The following is a 21643-nucleotide window of genomic DNA, read 5'->3' as shown; positions in this document are numbered from 1 at the left end:
TGTTTTCAGTAAGGTATCCCTGCCTTATACTCAGGCACATCTGGCTGCCTTTTTTTTTTTTTTTTTAACCCTTTCCAGAGAATAACCCCCTCGTTGTCTTCTAGCTGCTTCTTAAAACAGACTTTTTATCCCTTCTTTTGACTTTTAGCGGATGTTCACCCCCATGTCGAGAAGTGTCCTGTGTCAGCACTTTATGAGAGTTGTTCATTTGAATCAGATTGCATTTTGGAGTTGCTCACTTGCAGCTGAGAATGAAATTTTCTCGGGTCTGTCAAGTTACTTACCTGCTTCTCAGCTTCTAAAATTTTGTTGTGTTGTTTGCTCTCTCATTTTCTTTTTGTCTAAAGTGGGTGCCTTTAGGAAGAATCTTTAAATTGGTCTTCAATGAGATTTTGAGAGGATGTGAACGTAAGTTAACGCCGTTACTGGGTCACTCCCGGCGGTGGAGGCTGGCGCTGTAGTCACTCTGGGATGGAAACAACTTAGGGTCTTACTCCAGCGTGTTCTGTATTGTCACTCAGGGGCCTTGCTGCCCCCACGGGCCCTGACCAGTTGTGGCCTGGTGGAGGCTCAGTGAAGGGCTGAAGACGGGGCCACAGGTCATTTCGGGCACAGCGACTCCTGTTTCTGCTCAGCCTTCGTCCCTCAGTGCCTGGTAGGGGTCCCTGTCTCTCACGTCCCAGGCCCTGGAGGGCTTGCCGTGGGTTCCTGCTTGGTGCACCGCCGTCTCGTTGCGCTTGACGGGGCATCCAGGGGCATCCAGGAGCGTCATCTCAGAACGACGCGCGGCTGGTGCTTGTTGTCAGACCTGGGGCACATCCGTGGTCTGCAGTCCCAGCACTGGCTCCTCTTCTTAACTGCTCGTGCGGGACTTCTTCCCTGCTTTTGTTCTACTTATTGCTTGGAATTATCTGGCTCCTTCTCAGTTTTTATCTAGTTACTCTTGTCTATAAAGTTTGCATCCGAGGATACACACCTGATTGTAGACACAACGCCCAGGGGTGTCTGCTGTGCTCGCTCCTGTGCTGACCCAGGAGCCAGTCTCTCCTGAAGGCACCTTTGCGTTGTCCTTGTGCGTTGGTTTTAGAGTTTGTCCAGAAGCTGCCTTGCTTTCACTCTACATACAGTCGGTAAATGCCAATTCTTATTGGTTCTCAATGTAATCTGAGCCCCATTTACCATTTCACATCAGGCTGTAGGCAGACACTACCTCACTGGAAAACTTTTTCTTTGGAGGAGAAATCTGGCCAGTATAAAAGCTGCAAGCTTAGGCTGTTAGATCTTGTCTGCTTTTCCCTGAAATGGGAAGCAGTGACAAAATTATTCCCCAGATTCCTGTGCATCTGTCTCTATGACAATTCTTCCATTTTTAAATACAGCTTATATTCACTTTATTGCACCTTTGTGAAAATGTTGCAATATTAAAGTGATTAGTAATGGTGATTTTTTTTTCCCCTTGAACAAGAGCTTCCTCTCTGGAGAAGCCATTTGGAGAAGAAGAATTTTTTTGTAAACTAGGAGAATTATTTTTGATTACTGTCAAAATACTTATGGAATGTCTTTCTCTTCCTAAAGTTGTACCAAATCTTTGGAATGTTGATGGAGAAGTTGCAGTCCCTGAGCAGAAGCCGGGAGAAGTCGCCGAGGAACTTGCAAGCTCCTACGAAAGAAAGCTCATCGAGGTAAGGCTGGCAGAGTCCGTGACACTGGCTGCTTTGGGGACTTTACACGCAACAGGCCCAGCCTGCTGAACAATGTTAGCCAAACAACCTGTCACACACTCTGCACCCCTCTCCCCCAACAAACAAAACACAAAGTGGGGGCACCACTGTCATTGGTACAGAAAAGTAAGAGGTGGTTCTTTGAAACATATCATTTAATTAGAAATCGTGGCAAGGAGATTAAGAGAGAAAACGTACATCTGTAATGTTAAAAATAAGAAAACAAGTGTACTCTTGAATTTGGAGATTAGAAACAGGAGACTATCGCATACAGCTTCGCGCTGATAAACGGGGAAATGTGGATGAGATGGGCTGTTTTCTAGCACAGCGTTCAGTGTCATAATTGCAGATGAGGCCTACTACCCGAGCGGACCAAAAAACCTGTGGAAGAAAGTTGTGAAAGTTAAGGAGGAACTGCATCCCAGAAGGCTGCAAGCCTGGATGGTTGTATGTGGTTTCCAGGAAACCCTTCAAGGTGCACAGAAAAAGCCCTTTGCTCTTTTTATTTCCTTACAGCATTTAAAAAATCTGTATCTGTTCCCTTGATTCAAGTGTATATCACTCCAATATAAAAAAAAAACTCGATAAAAATAGCATGAACAAGAAAACTATAGACTAGTAGCATTTGTGGATGGATGCATAAAAATTCAAGAAAGCTATCACCCAGTCAAATTCAGTTTTATATTAAAGGAAAAACACACATAAAAAGTAAGATTTACTTAGGATTCCTGGCATGGTTTAATGTTAGGAAATTCATCTATTAAATCCATCCATTAATAGATCAAAGCAGAAAACCAGATACTTACCTTGATAGATACTAAAAAGTCCCTTTGATAACGCATGTCATTAATATCTGATAAAATACTCTTGATAAATGAAAAATAAAGGTACCTCTTTGATAAAGTGTTTTTGTCAGAAACGATTAGTTATCACCATACTCAGTGGTAAAGCTGGGAGACCAAGCTCTCAGTTAGGTACCTAGTATATACAGTATGTGCTGGTGTGGTCACATGTGGTCACGTGGTGACAGCATTTATCACGCCATGTGTTTGTATACACACACACATAAAACAACGTAAGTGTTCTCAGTACTTTTGTCAGGACTTTCCTACAGTGAGTAAGTTCTATTTTTGGAATCAGAAAAACACCCGCCGTTGCCATGGAGACATCCCTGACCTGGGGTGGGTCCCAGGGGCAGAGCCTTTGAGGGGGAGCCCCTGAGCTCCTGCCTGGTTCAGGCTGCCTTCCTTGTGGTCTGTTTCGTCTGGTTTCTAAGTGACCTCTAAGGAAGGGAAGTGGCTTGAAGCTACTTGAGTTCTAACTGCAGTGAGCTCAGGGAAAGGCAAGCTGGGATCTTAGCAAAACCGACAGCCGGGGGAAGTGTTCCAAACAGGACAAGAGGGCCTGGGCTCTGGGGAGACTGTCCCTGCAGGGTCTCTCCCCACCATCTCGCCCACCCGTGGGCCCTCATTCAAGGGGGGGGGTCACAAGACCAGGACTGGCTGGTGGCAGAAAGCTGGGTAGAGAGGGGAACGGGCCCCTTACCCTCGGGACTGTGACATCCTCAGTGGCCGAGGCTATCTGTTTCATCTCTGTGTCTGTGACTGTTTTTTGGCCAGTGGTAAATGCTGCATGGCCCTTGAATGAAAGTCTTTGAAATTCTCTAGGACACGCATGGCTCTTGTTTGCTACGCTAAGAAGGGTGAAGGATTCTTATCAGAGCGAAAGGGCGTTGGGAGCTCCTGTCCCTTTCAGGGGAGCCAGGGCGAGGTGTCCACTTGTGAGGCTGTTGTCGGAGCCACGCAGGCTAGAGACCGGTGCTCGTGTCCCTGGACTCCTTGGGGCGCTGGGCCTGGGGCGCATCTAGGGGCCTGACGTGCTCATCAGAAGCTGGGGCTCAGGATGAATCGACTGGCTGCTTGATGCTCTGAGGAAGCCCCACAGTTCGTTCGTGGGCCGGGTGCTTGCTTGGTTGGTTCATTCACTGTTTGTTCCCGCTTTGACTGTGAGGAAGTCTCACTGTGTTCCAGCCGGGGTGTGCGGGCAAGATCAAGGTGTGTGTTACTGTTGGATCCACTTGTGTTGTTGCTTTGTTACCTGTCAGAGAGGGAGCGGTGGTCAGGGTGTGAAGCCTTCCCTTGCCGGCTGTAAGCCTTCCTTCGCGTCCTTCTGTGAGTCCCGTACCTTGGGGGCAGTGGAGCTGATGGCTCCAGTCAGCAGGCTGGGAGAGACATGAGGCTAAAGCAGAGACGGTCCTCAGTGGCATTTACTACCCTGCATCGATTTTTTTTATTCTGAATTTTGGTTGCCAAGTGAGTTTCTGTCAGTGATCTTTCATCTGTGAGTAGCATTAGCATTTCATTACAGCAAGACTTCTGCGAACCCTTTATGTAGCATTAATCAAGCCCATTCTTTGTGATGCTATCTGTGATTTTATTAATGGGTTGCTTTTCACCAAGAAAGAGTTGTAAACACGCGTCAGAGAGGAGCAGTGCAAGGATGTGGGGGAGAAGCTGATGCACTGCTCTTTCCATTTCAAAAGGGCAAAGGAAGAAAAACAGTTCATTTTAAGTAATAGGACTGTTTAAAATACCCCAAAGGTTGAATTCCTCCTCTGTGATTCATCCCAGTGAAAAGGGAGTTCCTGAGCCTTCTCTCTCTAGGTGTCTTTCAGGGCGTTGAAACCGTCCCACCTACCTGCACACACACGCTGCACGCTGCATGGCTCAGAGCCCAGAGTCAACCCTGTACACAACAGCTGGTGAGCGTCGGGGGCCAGGGCGGTGCGGGGTTTATTCCTGACACCCTATGGTGGTCACCTTTTGAAAGCAAGAAGAAGAAGCCACTCCTGGCAGGGGTCTGTTAATCTGGCAGTGGAGGAACCCTAACATGAAGACACTAAGTGTACAAGAGCGGCTGTCACACAAGTAGCGAGCCGTCAGGTGCATACTGTTAATTCTCCTTACTGAGCTAAGGCTTTCTGTCGATGAACTCTGTGATCCTTGGCAGAGCTCCTTGAGGAAGATACTGTTCATGGATAGAGTTTCGAGAAGTTAAGAAACTTGCCCACGATTTCTCAGCTGGTAAGAGACAGAGCTGGGTTCGAATCACCCAGGCTGTCTAGCACCAGAGCCCAAACCCATAATCCTGCTGAGCTTTGGAATGCCGGGCTCAATGCAGAAAAGAGACCTTGATGAGAAGGGCCAGTCTCTTGTCACGTTTGGGAGAATGCATGAAGGGAGACGAGGAGGGAAGCCAGCAATAGTTGATGGAAATATGGTGCATCGGCCACTTGGAATAGCGCTGGGAGGGCCTCGTCCCACACCCTCAGTGACGGCGGAAGGACGGAGCGGAGGCGTCCTGGCTGCGCTCAAGCTCACCTGCTTCCAGAGCAAGTTGTAATAGAATGCTGGGCTGGGAGCTCCTTGGGGGAACTGTGGGTGTCATCTTTTTAATTGTATTTTCATTGCTTAATTTGGCTCCAGCATGTAGTAGGAACTCCAAAAATAGCAGATGGAATGGCAGTTTATCAAGTGGATTCAGCAGTTCAGGGTCATGTTTACGAGTGTTGGATGGACTTCTCTTAACTCTCAGATCGCGAGTAAGTTGTCAGAGGCACCCCTGTGGCTCAGAGCATGCTGGTGGAAAAGTCTCGAAATGACTTTTTTTTCTGGCAGTTGATTTTAGGGGGCATTTCAGCTTGGAGAGTCTGGAGAGGACTCTGAGTGACAGACAGATGGGTGGTACCAACTCACGTAGCACATGTTTACTGAGCATCTCCTGAGTGTCCAGCCTTCAGTTTCCTTTCTCTGCCTTCAGTCGCTTCCCCTACCCTGGGAGCAGTAGAGTCGATTCTAGGAGATGAGCCACCAGGGATGTGAGGCTGAAACAGAGATGTTCCTCAGATGGCCTTTTCTTCCTTAGACTGAGTTTTCCTTCTTTTTTCAAATTTCAAAGTCATTGATGTTTCATTTGTGGATAGCGTCTCTGTAACCAAGGCTGGTCGTAGTTTACAAAAATGAACAGGACACAGTGCCTGTCTCTCGGGAGTTCCCGGCCTCGAGGGTGAGGTGGACATGTTCGTTATGATCATTAGGAAACAGGGTTGAAATGCCAGGAGTGCCGACGACGTAGAGTTAAGCCTGCCTCGTGGGGTCCTGGCACTGTGTCTTTAACAGCACTTCTGCAGAGTTTGGGCACCTCCCTGGAGCTTCTACAATGTTTGCCCCCTCTTCTTTGGGATTGTTAAGAGATGATGCTTGGAAATTTCTTTTGTAGACTTCCCATCCCTCTTGAAGCTCTAGACATCAGAGGAAATGGATCTGTTCTCACCCAGGGTTTTGAGGATAAAAGATATTGGACATGTCCAAAATAGATACACTCTTAAGATTCTTCTTTACCTCATTCAAGTAGAGTTCTTTTGGTTTGGACTCTTCTCCACAGATTTTCCCATTCTTTTCTAGTAGTTGCCATCAAATAAAAAAGTAAAATGTTGGTGGCATTTGGACTTGTGCTGTGTCGCCTTCTGCAGCCTGGTGGCTTGGAGAGCACACGGTATCCCACGTCAGTCTGGGATCAGATTGGTCCCTCACTGTCACGTGACCTCTCTAAGCCTCAGTTTCTCTGTCAGTAAAATTCAGCCAGTAATACTGACTGGTAGAGTTGCTTTGAGGATTAAATATAAAAATCAGGTTCAGTGCGTCTAGTGGGTAGGAGATTCCTTCGTGCTTTCTTTTCTCCCTTGTGCCCTGATTTCCTTCGGAGGAGTGAGCGCCCCACCTTTGCTTGCTGTCTCAGTGTGGGAGTAGGTGGAAGTACTCTGCCCTCCTTCACCCCGGGGAGGCGGCGTTGACCTGAGCCAGGGCGACTGGGGCTTTAACTCAGGAATTAAATACGAATGGCGGAAATGCTTGAGAGGCCGTTGTTGTCGGGGTCCTCATGCCTCTCCCTATGTTCCCGTGTGAATTTGCCAGAGCTGTTCTGCTTCCAGTTCCTCCCCTCAGCTGGATTCTCCCACTTTCCTGACTGTTTGCAGTAATCCCTTTGCAGCTCAAGTTAGACTGTTTTTCTGTTCCTTATGTCCAGAGCACCTTAGCTTGTAGGAAGCTTTGTGAATGCCTACGATCCATAAATGCCATTTCCCTTCACTTCCCTCCCTCTCTCTGCATGCCAGGGCTCCTTTATCCCGCCTTCTCCATGCTGCCCTAAGTCTTAATCACAGTCCCCGCCCCGCTGTGCGCGCACCGGCGCGCCCTGTGCTTCGGTGCTGCCCATCCGTCCTCTGCACACAGATCGCTACTTCCTCCGTGTGCTAGGACTCAGCTCGCTGTGGATTGATTTTTCAAATTATAGGATACTTATCATTTATAGTCCCTGAATTTTGGCTCATGGGTGAAATAAATGTGTATCAGTAGCATTTATTCTCATTATAATGGCAGAGTTACTATTAATGGAAAAGAAAGCTTAAGCGTCAAGCTGGTAAAAAAATACATTCATAATCACATGCTGTGGATAACTGTGAGTGTGACCATCATTTTAATAAAATGTAAAAGTTCCTGAAGCAGCCGGGACCTTGGGAGCAGTTACACTACCAGCACTGGCTTCCTAAATTGGCACCAGTGGATTCCAGCACTGGGTGTATCTGGGAATCATTTTTATACAGAAGGAAAACAAGCTTTTAAATAAAAGCCTGGGTTCTGTGTAAGGACTCAGGATAAAGAATTCTGAGCTGAAATCTACATGTAAACTGCAGCTCAAAGTGGCAAGTATGATACGAGTTTGTTTGTGTTTTTTAATGTTACACGATGCAGAGCAGATTGAAACCAGGCTCTCACCTCACAAGGGAAAAAAGTTTGCTCACGATGCAAAACTGGGTGTTCAAGTGCTTGTTATATGTGAATGGAAACTGGTAAGAAGTTCTCCTTTCTGGAGTGACAAGGTCATTCCCACTATGCTGTGAATGGCTAACAAGGCCAAGCCCCCAAGGCCAAATCTTTTTATCATGGAAAAGGTACAAAAATGGAGGATTTTCAATCGGCCTCCAAATACCCATCATCTGGCTTCAACAGTTAGGAACTCCTGGCCAGTCTTATTTCATCTGGATCCCCTCTCCAGTCTCTTGTGGTATTTTGAAGCCACCCTGAGGTTTTGTATCATTCCATTCCCAAGCATTCCAGGATATATCTGTAAAAGATGAGAGCTCTTAAAAAAACAAAACAAAAGCACAATACCATTAAAAAAAAAAAAACCTTATCAAGGAGGTCCATGCCAGTCCCAGTGACTCTCAGGCTGGAATATCAGAGAGAGGCTTCTTCTAACAGAGCACCTTTTAGGAGGCCCAAGAAACCCAAGTCCAGTGTGTGTGTGTGTGTGTGTGTGTGTGTGTGTGTGTGTGTGTGCGTGTGTCTGTGTGTGTCTGCATGTGTCTGTGTGTGAGTGTGTGTGTCTGTGTGTGTGTATGTATCTGGGCTTCCCTACGCCAGCAGAGTGAGAATTCAGCTGAATTCCGACACTGCCTACTCAGAGATAGAACCAGATTTCGTGGGTAGAGGGCCAGTCCCACCAGACCACACTCCACTTCAGATTGTTACCTGTGCTTCTGACTGACTGACTGACTTGACTATAAACCAGAGGTTCTCAAGACCGCCTCCTTGAGTTTGATTAATTCGCTAGAGCAGCTCACAGAACTTAGAGAAAGATTTTACTTCCTAGATCACTGGTTTGTTGTAAAAGGATCTAAGTCAGGAACAGCCAGATTGGAGAGATGCTTAGGACAAGTTGTGGGGGAAGGACGCGGGGCATTCATACCCTCTCGGGCCACATCGCTCTTCCCAGACCTCCCCGTGTTCACCAACCCAGAAGTGTTCCGAACGCTGTCCTGTCCATAAAAATGGAAGCTTCATCACAGAGGCAAGATTGATCACATCATGTGCCATTGGTGACTGACTCTACCTCCAGCCCCTCTCCCCTCCCCAGAGGCTAGTGGGTGGGACTGAAAATTCCAGCTCTCTCATCATGTGGTTGGTTCTCCTGGCAACCAGCCCCCATCTTTGGGTGCTTCCAAAAGTCACCTCATTAACATAACAAAAGACATCTCTATCACTCTCAACGCTTAGGAAATTCTGAGGATTTTGGGAGCTGTGAGCCCAGAACTGTGGCCCAAGACTAAATACCTATTTCTTACAAATCACAGTATCACAGGGCCCCTGCTCCCTGTTCCCCGCCTCACTTTCCTGCCGAAGGAACCTTGGCACCTGGTTCACGCGAGGTGTCCAAGCCCAGGTCTTCGTCCCCTCTACCTGGCTTTCTACATTAATTCCAGTTACTGTCAATCACAGCCCTGCCACCAGCACGGCTACACTGATTCTTGACAATAGCGCAGGTTGGAGACAAGGGGATGTGACCACCACGTGCAGGTTTCCAGGCGTCCATGGTGCCCTTGTGTATGAATGAACTAATGAAGATCACAGGCAGCTCCAGTACTTTTTTCAAAACATATTTTTATTATGGATACTTTGGAAGAATAGAAGACTAGAATGAGCTTTCTTGTACCCATCACCCAGTTGCAGTGGCTGCCAACTCATGGCTAGTCTCGCTTTGTCCATCATCTTCCTGCTTCCACAGCTTCTCATGGTATGTTGAAGCCAGTCCAAAGCACAGCACGGGTTTTCTCCCAAGGTATTTTGGAACAGATCTCTAACGAAACAGAGGGGCCCTCCTATTTTGTCAAAGAAAAAGAATCCTCCCAAAAAGAAAAAAAAAGTCCTATAATATCACACCTAAAAATTAGCAACAGCTTCTTTTACAAAGTTTTCTATTTATCTTATTTCATTCTTTTAAGATTCCATTTTATGTATGTTTTGTAATACAAATAACACTTAGGAATTCAATAGCATGCGTATGTAATTTGTGAGTAGTAAATATATATATGGGGAGCTGATGCTAAAGATTTTTTCAGTGGCGAAGCAGTAATTTCTTAACATTACCAGATATTTGGTGAGTGTTCCCATTTTCAGTTCAAACAGAGGTTTGAAGAAAGTTCCAAATGAGGTCCATCCACACTTCGTGATGGGTTAAAAAGCTCTTAAGTCTTTTACATCTGGTTTCACATCTCTATCTTCCCTTTTCTCCATTTCTTCTTGTAATTTATTAATTAGTAATATATTAATAAATTAGTTGAAGAAACTGGATTGTGGGTCCTGGAGAGTTTCTCCCACCAGTGTTTTATGAGGTATTATGTGCTTGATGCTCTGTGACCTCCTAGACTTTTGGTGATACTTACTGGAAAAAAAAATTCACGCCAAACCTCGATGGTACCGATGTTAACATCCATTAGCCGAAGTCGAGGGTTTATTCTGTTTTTAGGTCCTCTGCTAATTGCATTGCAGGGGATTGTCTAATGTTTGCTGCATCCTCCCAGATGGGGAAACTGAGGCTTGGAGGTGATAGGCCACCTGCCCAAGGTCACGGGGCTTGTATGGGTAGAACCAGGATGTGACCCTGGCTGTCTGACTCCAGAGCTGGTGCTCTTTCCATCAAGCCTGGCTGGAGACAGGGCCCAGGCCTTCCTGGCTGGCTGGCTTTGCTTTTAACTCCAAGAGGAGGCGGGGCGATGGAAGCCATGAGCAGCCTGCTAGCTGTTAGCTCGTCAGGCCCGAGGGAGTTATGGAAGGGATAAGGAGGGGCGGTAGAGATACAGCCGAGCTGACAGACAGGGTACCTGCTGTAAGCCTTACCGACGTAAGCAAGCCCGAGTGCTTGCCCAGATGGCAGGCCTATCCTGATGCCTCCTGAGCTCATCAGAGGTCCCCAGCCTGCTCCTGGGTGTGGAGGTGACCTGCCCAGGGTAGCAGAGGAAAAGGTTCCTCTTTGAGCAGTGCCCCCTTCTCACCAGGTGGGCCTTCTTTCTTTCCTCCCCGGCCCCCGGCCCTTCCTCACGTGTTGCACTCTGCAGGGCGTGCTCAGCTGCAGGTGACAGTCGTGCTCCTGTGCAGACCTGCCCACGCTCACGTGTTAGCGCTCGTCCTTGCCCATCTTCTGGTTTCTCTTGTAGACCTCTGGGCATCTCTCTTCCCGTCTCATGGTGGGGTCACCGCCCTCCTTTGATGATGAGACCACAGGCCCTGCTGTTTGCTTGGTGTCTCCACCCCAGGAGTTCTCCTCAGCGTCCATTCCTATCACAGCCTCATTTCTGGTGTGTCTCTAGAGTCCGGAGCACTGGAAATTGAACAGATGAACTTCCTTAGAGAGACACTTGGAAAATGATCCACTACTCCTTTCTGGGCGATGGATAAAAATACTTGTAATTATGGTGGCTGGTTTTCAGCTTTTCAGACCCACACTATTTTGGGTCTGTTTTATATTTGCTTTCTTCCTGGAGGCAGGAAGGAGCTTCTTGAAGCTGCTTCTTGGGCCCCCAGAAGGAGTTGTCTGGTCTCAGTGGAAGTGGGTGCATCGTCCCATAGGGTTGGGACGTGTTCTGGATGTGCCAGGTGAAGGGACAGGGCTGTGTGAGCCCGGCCCACCAGTAACATCTAGGGCTTTTCACTAACAATGTGGAGCTACAGAAGCTGGGGGTGCGAGGGAGCTGCCAGGGCAGGGAGGTGGGAGGAGGAAGGCGGTGGGTTAACGCGCGTGGGTGGAATAATGGAAACTACCCCAGGCCTGGTCAGCTTGCACTGTTTTCCTGCTTAAAACTCCAGTGGCTCCCCTTTGACCTTGGAGTCATTTAAACATAAACCATTTTTTATATATTAATGTAAGAGCCCACACACTGTGGCTCTTACCTTCCTCCTCAGTCTTACTTCTCACTTCACCGTGAGCTTGTTTCAGTTTTCAGATGTGCACAATCACACTCACCTTCAGACCTTTCCACAGGCTCAGAACCTGTTCTTTCTCCACGTTTTCTCTTCTCCCCATTTTCCCAGGCTGACTTCGTCTGAGCTTTCAGGTCTCATCCTAGAAGGCCTGCCCGACCAGCCCTGTGCCCCTCAGAAGGCTGGGTTCACCTGGCCCCAGGTGTCCGGGTGCGCCCGCGCCCCAGCTCCTCCTCCGGCCTGTGCGCTGCCAAGTGTTCGTTTGTCTCGTCTAGGCTTGTCTCCCTCGCTCTTCTCCGCCTCTCCCTGTGCTGTGGGCTCTGTGATGGCAGCTCTCCAGTTGTCCTGTTCACCGTTGTCGTCCCCGCATCTACCGTGATCCCTGGCACCCGGCTGGAGCTTATATCATTTCGGAGTCTTTAGGTTGTAGGTGACAGTCTGGTGTGGCTGAGGTGGTGCTGTCTCATTTCTCTCTCCCTGGACAAGCAGAACTGGTGCGTTTCCCTGTCTCCCGTAGGTTAGGTTGAGACCATGTGACTTGCTCTGGCCAGCGAGCTATAAGCAGAAGTGACGAGCGCCAGCCAAGGCTGAAGCATAGAGGAGTTGGTGTGAATTTTCTCTGTTCTCATTCCCCTTGCCATGGTGACCCTGGAAGCCATGTGTTCCATGTGGCATAGCAACAGGGTGACACTAGCCTGGATCCCCAAGTCACCACTTAGAAGGGAGTGGTCCTGTCATGCTGCTGGGCCCACTACAAACCTTGTGAGAGCAGAAATAGACCTTATCTGCTCAGCCACTGAGATACCAGGGTTTGCCTGTTATTATAGCAGAGCATAGCCTGCCCTGATTGTGCCCAGAAAGAATTTCATGACTGAAGGGAGAGTTTGGCTTTAGGTATGGCTGAATCTTGGGATGTGAGCTCTGTTACCCAGCTCCTGTCTCCCTCTCTGGCCCTTGCCTCTACTGTGTCTGGACTGATGTCATTTTTGGTGGGTTTATCCTTCCTGGTCACAAATGTCTGTGATAACCCCTGGGCAGATAGTTTTTCTTCTAGGTTCACATTCAGAGGAAGAAGAGGAGTCTCTTTCTTCACCCCTGGGATAAGCCTTGAGATCCTGCCAATAGAGTGAACTTAGGTCCACCTCTCCCTTTTCAGCCAATCTCAGGATCCCACTCGTGTGCCAAGGCTAAGAGAAGAGCTCCGTTCAGATGTGGGGAAGGAAGGCTGGGGAGGGGGTGAACACAGATGAACACTGAGACTTTTGCTAGGCTGGAAGTGGATGCCCTGGTGGCAGACGACCAAGGCCCACCTGCGTGTTCAGGGAGTGTTTGAATGCATGCGTGGATGAATGAATGAATGAATGAGCGAACAAATAAATGAATGAATGCTGGATTAGTGAATACTTTGATGAATCACCCTCTCTCTTGCCTCAAGGGGCTTGAAGCCTGGTAGGTGAGTTAGCTTCATAAAACAGTAATTTATAGCAGCAAGTGATCGGTGAAGCCCAAGAAACATTGGGAAGAGGGGAATTAACTCAGATCTGGTAGTGGAGGTGACATGATTTACGGTGTCTCCGAGAAGATATGCAGAAATGTTCATTTCTAAGTGGGTTAAACTAGCTGGGTTTTGAAGGCAGAATAAGAACTTGCCAGAGAGACAGGGAGGGAAAGGGCAGTCCAGGTGGCAGGAACAGCATGTGGCAAGGTTTGACTAAGTTGTTGGGAGGCAACTGCCCAATACCTGATAGAATGAGACAGAGGAGGACGTCTTCTGATTTTGTTTCTATTGACTCTGTCCACTTACCATTCCTATTAGAGTCTTTTCGGTTTCAGATGCTACAATTAATGTTTGTTTTTCTGCAGGTGGTACAATTGGAAAGCTTTCTCTTTCCTCTGCTTTTTCCTGTCCGATTCTCCCTGACACAGACACACGTGGAATGCTGCACCTCCCACCCCCTCGCCACTCTCAGGCTTTTGATAGAAATTCCCTTCTAAAGCCTAGCCAGCCATTTCTGACTTGTTCAGGAAGGTGTCGTTTTGTGGGTCAAGCCCGTGGTGCTGAGAGACTTCTGCTTCTTAAAAGAAGGCTCTGCAGTTTGGTCCTCAGGGATGGCACCTGAAGACTTCCAGCCTGAAGATCTGTAGCAGATTTGCTTGGGTGTGATTGGGAAACACCTTGTGAAAAACGTTGCCTGAGGGTGCCTGTCATTTTAAAGGTGGCCCTTGATATGCGATCATGGGACTTAGGACCTTACCTCCCATAGCCTGATGTTCTTGTTTGTTTTATTTAAAGGATCTCAAATCTTCTGTCACCTGCCTGTTCTCTTGCGTTGAAGGGCTGACAGAAAGCACAGTGGCCCTGGTGTTAGGTTTGCAGAAGCCATGGTTTGACTATCCCTGTCCAAGCCTGTATGTAAGAATTGCTGCTAACATCTCTCTGAACACCTGTCTTACATGGAATGAGTAGAACCTTTCCCCAAAGTGGCTCATTCACCTAGAAATGAATGAATACATGAATAATTGTGAGATATAAATGAATACAGTTGATACCGTTTAATAAGTACATGCTATGTCAAAAACTAGGTGGCAGCATTGCATGCACCCTCTCATTTAATTCTCACACCAACAGGTCAGGAAGCTGAGGCTCAGAGAGGGTGAATAGAATAACCTGAGTCACACAACTGAGAAGTGGTCGAACTGGTATTTGGAGCCGGTTCTGATGGTTGCATTGGCTGTGGTCCTGTCACCTGGCCATTCAGACAGGGCCTTCATTTACCGAGGTGTCGCTGTGGGATGTCACGGCCCTCGTTGGAGGTGAAGCTTGCCGTTTCTATTTCCCAACACAGTTTATGGCTGTCTTCTAGGAGAAAGCTCTTCCAAAGCTTGAAAGAGACTTGAAATTGGACCTGGAGCAACTTGGGGGTTTTGTCGCTTCTCCTGGCTCATTGCATTACAAATTATCAATCGAATGAGTTCTGTAGCCCGGCTAATAACGTGCTTTGATCCAACAGCTCTGTAGGAAGAATAGGTTGAACATTTAAATTTAATCCACTTTGGGGGCACGTTTGAGTGGATTACAAAAATAGAAAGCACAGAGAACCCTTTCACTCAGTTCACTTTGAGCCGCTCTGTTCTTCTGGGCAGGTGTCTCTTCATGATGGTTCAGATCCTTGTCAGGCTGCCTGCTTGCCTCTGTTCAGCCCCGAGACGCCGCCAGGCGTTTTTCTGAGCACTTTATCTCACTTGATCCTCCAGGTCACTCGAAGTGATGGTATTACTCTTATCTCCGTCCTGTAGGGGGGGAAACTGAGGCGTGCTGAGGTGACTGGTGTGTGAGGTCACACAGCTGCTGTGGCAGAGCTGGGAGTGAAATTCCAGGCCTGACAGCTTTCTGAGAACCTGCCTTTTCAGACCCCTGACCCTGCCTCCCCGTCCTCCCAACCTCAGAACTTTTACTTGCCGAGCTGTCCACAGCTCTTAGTTGTGTTTTTCAGAAAACAACCCTGTCTCACAGCTTGCTTTGGGCTAGTTTTTCCCCATTAGCATCCCGCTTTTTCCACCGCTTCCGTTGACGAAGGTAAACTTCACTTCTGTACCCGGTGAAGCGGAGACCTGAATACACTCTGTCTGCTCGGGCTTCCTTGACGTGACTCACAGCTTCCATTTCAGTCCCCAAACTCAGCTTTGCCAGGCAAGCTGTCAGCCTCTTTCATATGGTGACAGGTACTCCTTAAAAAAAGTTTCTTTCGCCTTCACAGAACCTTTAAAGTGCCCCAACTCACTGACTTCTTGGGTCATGCAGGCAACTGTGGCCTGCTTTGGGCAAAGAATGATGCTTCTTTTTCAGTGAAGGAGATTGAAATTGGATTCTTTGGGCTTTTTTTTCTCCCCACACCCTCCAGGTGGTTTAAAAAAGAAATCCATTTTGAACAATGTAAAGACAGAGATGGGAGACCAGTCTTACAAAATCTTGAAAACTTTTTTCTACAAAGACCAGCTTCTGTGGTCCAGCTCTTTCATTTCCAGATGCCTGAGATGAATGCTTCTGAAAATGAGTCCTTTAAATTCCTTTCTTCTCTTCTAAATGAAATGTGTTCTGGGGTAACAACCCAATTCCTACTATGTAGAAATTATTTTCCCTTTGTGAGGAAAAGTGGATTTAAATGCAAAAACATTACCTTTCTGTCTCCTTGAAAAACCTTTTCTGCTTTGGTAGCAAAAGGTTGTGCAATTGGTGGAAAATTCCCGCATCCCTTCGCCGTAGCTCAGGAGGAGAGCAGGTTATCGGTTTCTCCGTAAATAGCGTAAGCGCTGCCTTCCCGGTGTTTGAGGTTTGAACTGCTTTGATGGCATATATTTTAGAGCAAAGTGGTGGTCAATTTGGATGAAAAGTGATAAAAATCGACTGGATTAAATGGGCTGTCAGCAGTTAAAATGCCATTTTACATCAGAAACTTGGTGCCAACAGCCTTTATGTATGTAGGGAAAGAAAGGTAAATTTCCTGCAGTTATTTTTTTTGACACATCAGAATTAGAACTTTTATTTTTGTATAATATTTCACAGTTTCTAGATCATGGATCAGAAAACTTTTTTCTATAAAGGGGCAAATAAGAAGTATTTTAGGCATTGCGGGCCACACGGTCTCTGTCACAGCCATTCACCCCTGCTGCTGTAGCACCAAAGCAGCCTCAGACAGTCTGTAAACAAGTGGAGCTGGCTGTGTTCTAATAAAACTTTATCAAATCAGGTAGTGGGCCGGAGCTGGCCAGCAGGGGGTAGTGTGCCAGCCCCTGATCTGGATGATTTTACCTACCTGATGATGACGGTGGTGGTGAGATCATCACAGTGTGGGTCAGTACCGTGCCTGCCGTGGGCCAGGCAGGCGCGTTATAGAGGAATAAAGTGCGGCTTAGCTGTGTGCTAATAAAACTTTATTAATGAAAATTTTTATTTCCAAAAAAGCAAAAGTCAACTTCTACAGTTGAAGGAGACATCCTTCTATATGGCTTGTTGTTGTTGTTATTATTATTATTATTTTGGGCACCGACTGTCATTTTCTGCTTATTGTTGTTGCTTGTGTTATCTGCTCTGCTGGCATTTTGGAAACCTTCTGTTCAGTAGTACCTTTTACAAAGCACAGTAGACTCTCTTGGAGCCCCGTTTTAGGGTAAATACATTTTCAAAGAAATCTCACCAATTTCTAAAAGTTTTCTCAGTTCAGGAGAACCCATTCTTGGCTCTTTAGGACAGTGGCCATTGCACATCTCAAGTAATTTGATTAGTTACATTCTTGCATCACTAGGAATAAAAGTAACACACGATCGTTGAAAAAATTACAGGTAAGGAAAACTTAAAAAAAAAATTCACTTGCAGTTCATCCCAGAGAGAATCACTGTCGACACTTTGGAGTCTGTTATGACAACATTTTGTTCCCATAATTATCATATAAATGTAGGTACTATTGGTCACACACTATCTGCTTTTTTTTTAATTGAAGTATAGTCAGTTTACAATGTTGTGTCAGTTTCTGGTGCACAGCATAATGTTTCAGTCATACGTATACATACATGGATTCATTTTCGTATTTGTCATTATAGGTTACTACAAGGTAAACAGTTAAAAGTTTAAACTTGGTAAAACAAGGTAAAAGTTACACAGTGTAAACTTGTTTATTTTATGCATAGTAGTTAGTATCTGCCAATTTCCATCTCCCATTTTATCTCTTACTCATTTTTGGCTGGACTGTATTGAGTTTTTCAGACTTGGGATCATACTCTCTGCAGAGTTTTACAACTTTTTTCATTGAAGTCAGATTCCCACCCTAAAGGCGTTGTCCGCAGTGGGTGGTTTAGTCGCGCCATTTCTAGTGCGCAGTGTGACCTCCCAACAGGTGGTCAGATTTCCAACTCAACAGCCTTTGAAAGGGTTGGAATCTGCCCTCGGTCAAGAGCACATACATCTTCCCTCTGGGTTTGTGTTGGTGAGTGTAAGGTCACACTCTGTGCCATCCAGAAGTCTCCCTCCAAAAGCTCATTTGTAAGAAATGGTATTCACATGCACCTGCCTGAAGGTCGGGTGGTCTGTCCACGTGAGACCCTCTTGTCTTTGGGTCAAGCTAGTTCCTGGGCAGCACATGCAACACGAATCGTCTTTCCACTTAAAGAAATATTCTTTTACAGTTTACCATGAAGCTGTCAGCCTGAGTTGAAGGCTGCAAACCAGCAGCCAGTGACGGCATCTAGCCCAAAGGGGTGTTTTCCTTGGACATGTAGAGTTGATCTGAATGTTCTTTTTATTTTTTAAATTATTTTTTCAATATATTTTTATTGAAGTACAATCAGTTTATAATGTATCAATTTCTGGTGTACAGCATAAAGCTTCAGTGATACATGCACATACATATATTCATTTTCATATTCTTTTTCACCATAAGTTATTACAAGGTATTAAATAAAGTTCCCTGTGCTCTACAGTGTAAACTTGTTTATTGGATTTTTTGAGACTCCTCCTGTATTTCGACACGAGAGACACTCCTGCGGAGTTCAGTAGGTGTTGTGTGCAATTCAGTGGGTTTGTAGGTGTAATTCTTGGTGTACCTGTGAGAGAGGGTGAGCTGGGTCTCTCTACTCTGCCATCTCGGCACCTCCCCTGTTCTTTTTAAATTGCAACTGACTTGGCCAATGTTAAACTCGAGATTTGAGCCCCACCCTAGCGAAACACTTGCCTACACGCACCAGGAGAGACACAGGCAGCCATGTCTCTAGCATTGCTCATGATGACAGAACATTCAGTGCAACTGGAACATCCATCAGTGAGAGAGATTTTTAAGGTGTGGTGGGCGTGGCATAGCGATCAGTACAGCAGTGGGAATGGACGAGCCTCAGCTGTGCACGTCAGCGTGGGTGGGTCTCGGGAGTACCGTGTGGCAAGTTGCAGAACACGTTTATTTATATAAAGATGAGGAGAATGTAGAATGGAACAGGAGGTAGGTTAGGAATCCATGCATGTGGTAAACCATACAGAAAACCAGAGGGATGACAAGTATGAAAAGCAGGGTAGTGCTAACGAGGAGAGGTTCTCGAGAGTACCAGACCATTCTGTGTCTTAAGTGATACAGGCAATGAGGGGGTATGCAGGTAATTTGTTTTATTACTGTTACTTACTTCCTACATGTATCTATGATAGTTCTTCTTTTGTGTACTTGAAATATTTCATAATTTAAAACATTGGACTTTCTGGAAGCATGGGGCCCATATTCCCACACAGGGGCAGTTGGGTGGAGCTGAGTCACTGCTGCCTCCTTCAGATGCTAGACAAACTTTTCCGCTTATTACAGTCCTTATCTGCCTACCACCCCCTGCCGTTCTCCCAGCCTAGCCCATCTCAAGTGTTTTCAGTGGCATTTGAGTTTCTGACCTCCATCCTTGGGGTATTAGGAGATACAACCTGCAGAAAATCACTGTTGTGTTTTTTGCAAGCAAGTGGGTAAGGATGTTGTTGATGATTCGCGTTGTGTGTGATGTAAGTAACTTCTGTGTGAGAGAAGTACCAGGAATGATTCTTCGGACTGAATAGTCAAGTCTTTGGGATGCTGTGAATGTGGCCACTGATCATGTTTTCTTCTTTGCCTTGCCTGCTAGGAAGCTCAAAGACAAATGTGGGCTTATTGTCAGCTAAACTAGAGACATTGTAACATGTGTGTTCTATTCTAATGTGTTGCTATTGGCTTCATATGTTCTTCTGCCTCTCCTCCCTCCTTTATTACTTAATTTTAAAATAGTATTCCATAATACACCTGTTTACAAGTGGCCATTTTATTTTAGGAAAAAGAGGATATAAATTCTAAATTCTCATTTACCTAGAATGATGGCAGACTATGGGTTTTTGAGAACATTCTGGAAATCTGAGTCTTATCCAGAATGTTTTATTCGCAAAGCTGCCTTGATCATCTATTTCAGCCGTGTGGGTTACTAATTTTCCAAGAATGAGAATATAATTAAAATACACTTAACACTAAAATGCAACTGAACATAATTTGATCTTCGATAATTTAGAAGGCAGTTAAGGAGCTTGCCTTGCCTCAAGGCCATAATTACGAACATCAGTTATCATAGTGTGACACTATAAAAAAACTGGTTATTTTAGCTTTCTGATGATTTGAAATCTGTAGCAACTAGAATTTAGAGTCAATGTGTGAAGTGTATGTACGTGTGAAGTGTGTATATATACATAAACACACATACATATATACATATACCTATAGGACCTATATATATATGTATATACACATACATATATATATATACATATATATATACAATTTTTTTGAGCCCCTACAGATGAATAGCTCATGTGTGATTCCGTAGCTGTGAGTGTCAGAACAGGGCAGGCATGTGGGCCTTAGTAGAAGGAGTTCGGTCCTCCAAACATTTACCAGATAGTGCCTCCCGTGTGCTGAGTGCTGGAAGTCTTTGCTTTTTAATTCACTGCAAAATACAGGAATGTAAGTAGATTTTTTTTCTATGTGTTGACTGCCTTGACAGCACAGATTGGTCCCTTATCTCAGCGTGAAGGGATTAGCGAAGGGGTCACTGTGCCACGAAGTCACACGTCCGTCGGGAAGCAGAGTGTGGGTGGGTTGGAAGGTGGAAAGATCTAAGAAGGCCCCAAACAGCCTAGTTTGTTTAAGGGGCTTATCTCTTTTTTTCCATCCTTATCCTCGTGGTGGTGGGGGGGCTGGTGGAGAAGGTGGTGGTGGTGTTGCAGGAGGTGGTGATGATGGTGGTGGAAATGGCCGTGTTACTGATGGAGGAGGGGGTGGGGGTGAAGGTGTCGTTCATAGAGGAGGGGGTGGTGGGGAGGCAGCGTCATTGATGGAGGATGGAATGTCGGCGGAGGTATTACTGGTGAAGTGGTGGAGGAGGTGGTACCACTGCTGGTGGAGGGTGGTGCTGAGATTCCAGGAGGCCACGGCGTGGAAGTGTTATTGATGGAGTCAGAGGTGGTGGCGGCGGGGGTGGTGGTGTGGGAGGCAGGGTTGCTGGGTGCCTCATTTACTGAGCTTTTCTGTACAGGCACTGTGCTAAGCACTCTCCACATATGTGTCTCATTCAATCCTCTCCCACCCAGCAACCCTGTGAGGGGAGATATGTTTGTATTTTCCGTTTTATAGATGAAGAAACTTGAGGTGTGAGGAAGTTGAGGACATTCCTCAAGAGAAGGGAGTGAGCAGAGGTGCCCCAGGCCTGCATATGGGGCTCGTTCCCTCACCTCCATCAGGTCTTCACTCAGACGCCCAGGGGTGTCTTAGCGGGCCCTTCCCTACCACCCTGTTTTCCCCAGCTTTGTTGAGAGGTTATTGACATAACCCGTATGAGTTGAAGAGGTGTACAATGTGATGATTTAATGCATATAGAGTGAAATGATCGCCACAGTAAGGTTAGTTAACACCTCCCTCCCCTCGTGAAATTGCCGTGTGTGCGTGTGATGTGAGAACACTGAGGGTCTACTCTCTTAACGGCTTTCAAGTAGACAGTACAGTATTGTTAGCCTTAGTCACCATTCTGTACGTTAGATCCTCAGAACTCACTCATCTCGTAACTGCAAGGTTGCCCCTTCCACCAACATCTCCGTTTCCCCCGGGCCCCGGCGGCCACCACTCTACTCTCTGCCCGAGTTCAGTTCTTTTCGATTCCACATCTAAGTGAGACCACGTGGTTTTTGGCCTTCTCTGACTCCTTTCACTCGGCGTAATGCCCTCAAGGTCCATCCACGTTGTTGCAGATGGCGGATTTCCTTCTTTTTCCAACCACCCTGTTTAAAGCTCTCCCCTCTCCTCCATGGACAACCATTTGGATCTCCTCTCCCGGCTTTGCTTTTTTTTGTCTTAGTTATCTTCTGACTTTCTGTTTCACCTGCTCTGTCATGCGTCCCATCAGAACATAGACTCCACGAGGGCGGGCGGTTTGGTCACTTGCACCACCGCGGTGTCCCCAGCACTGGCGTAGTGCCCAGCACACGGTGGGACTGATACTGGCCCGAGAGCTTGTGGTCTCTCCACCCCCTCATGGGAAAAGTGGCCCCAGTGTTGCCAAAACATCTCTTTG

At 46.6% G+C, this 21643-nt stretch overlaps 1 protein-coding gene and 2 long non-coding RNA genes across 5 annotated transcripts in view; 2 read left to right on the top strand and 1 right to left on the bottom strand.

The window, feature by feature from the left end:
* The window catches only part of SNX29 (sorting nexin 29), a 478692-nt gene that overhangs the window by 241322 nt on the left and 215727 nt on the right, over positions 1-21643 (top strand). For all 3 annotated transcript variants that reach the window (XM_072942171.1, XM_072942172.1, XM_072942173.1), the window contains exon 15: positions 1576-1682. In XM_072942171.1, the coding sequence (XP_072798272.1) occupies positions 1576-1682 (107 nt within the window). The remainder of the gene's footprint in view (positions 1-1575; positions 1683-21643) is intronic.
* Positions 9201-12133, bottom strand: LOC140686909 (uncharacterized). The gene is made up of 2 exons (XR_012060913.1): positions 11580-12133; positions 9201-10937 (listed from the first exon to the last, which is right to left on the bottom strand). It is a non-coding gene; the product is annotated as an uncharacterized lncRNA (long non-coding RNA).
* LOC140686908 (uncharacterized) lies at positions 12302-13843 on the top strand. The gene is made up of 2 exons (XR_012060912.1): positions 12302-12430; positions 13400-13843. It is a non-coding gene; the product is annotated as an uncharacterized lncRNA (long non-coding RNA).

Source organism: Vicugna pacos, chromosome 18 (assembly GCF_048564905.1).
Source record: "Vicugna pacos chromosome 18, VicPac4, whole genome shotgun sequence".
Lineage (NCBI taxonomy): Eukaryota > Metazoa > Chordata > Mammalia > Artiodactyla > Camelidae > Vicugna > Vicugna pacos.
This window is presented reverse-complemented; position numbering and strand designations above follow the sequence as displayed.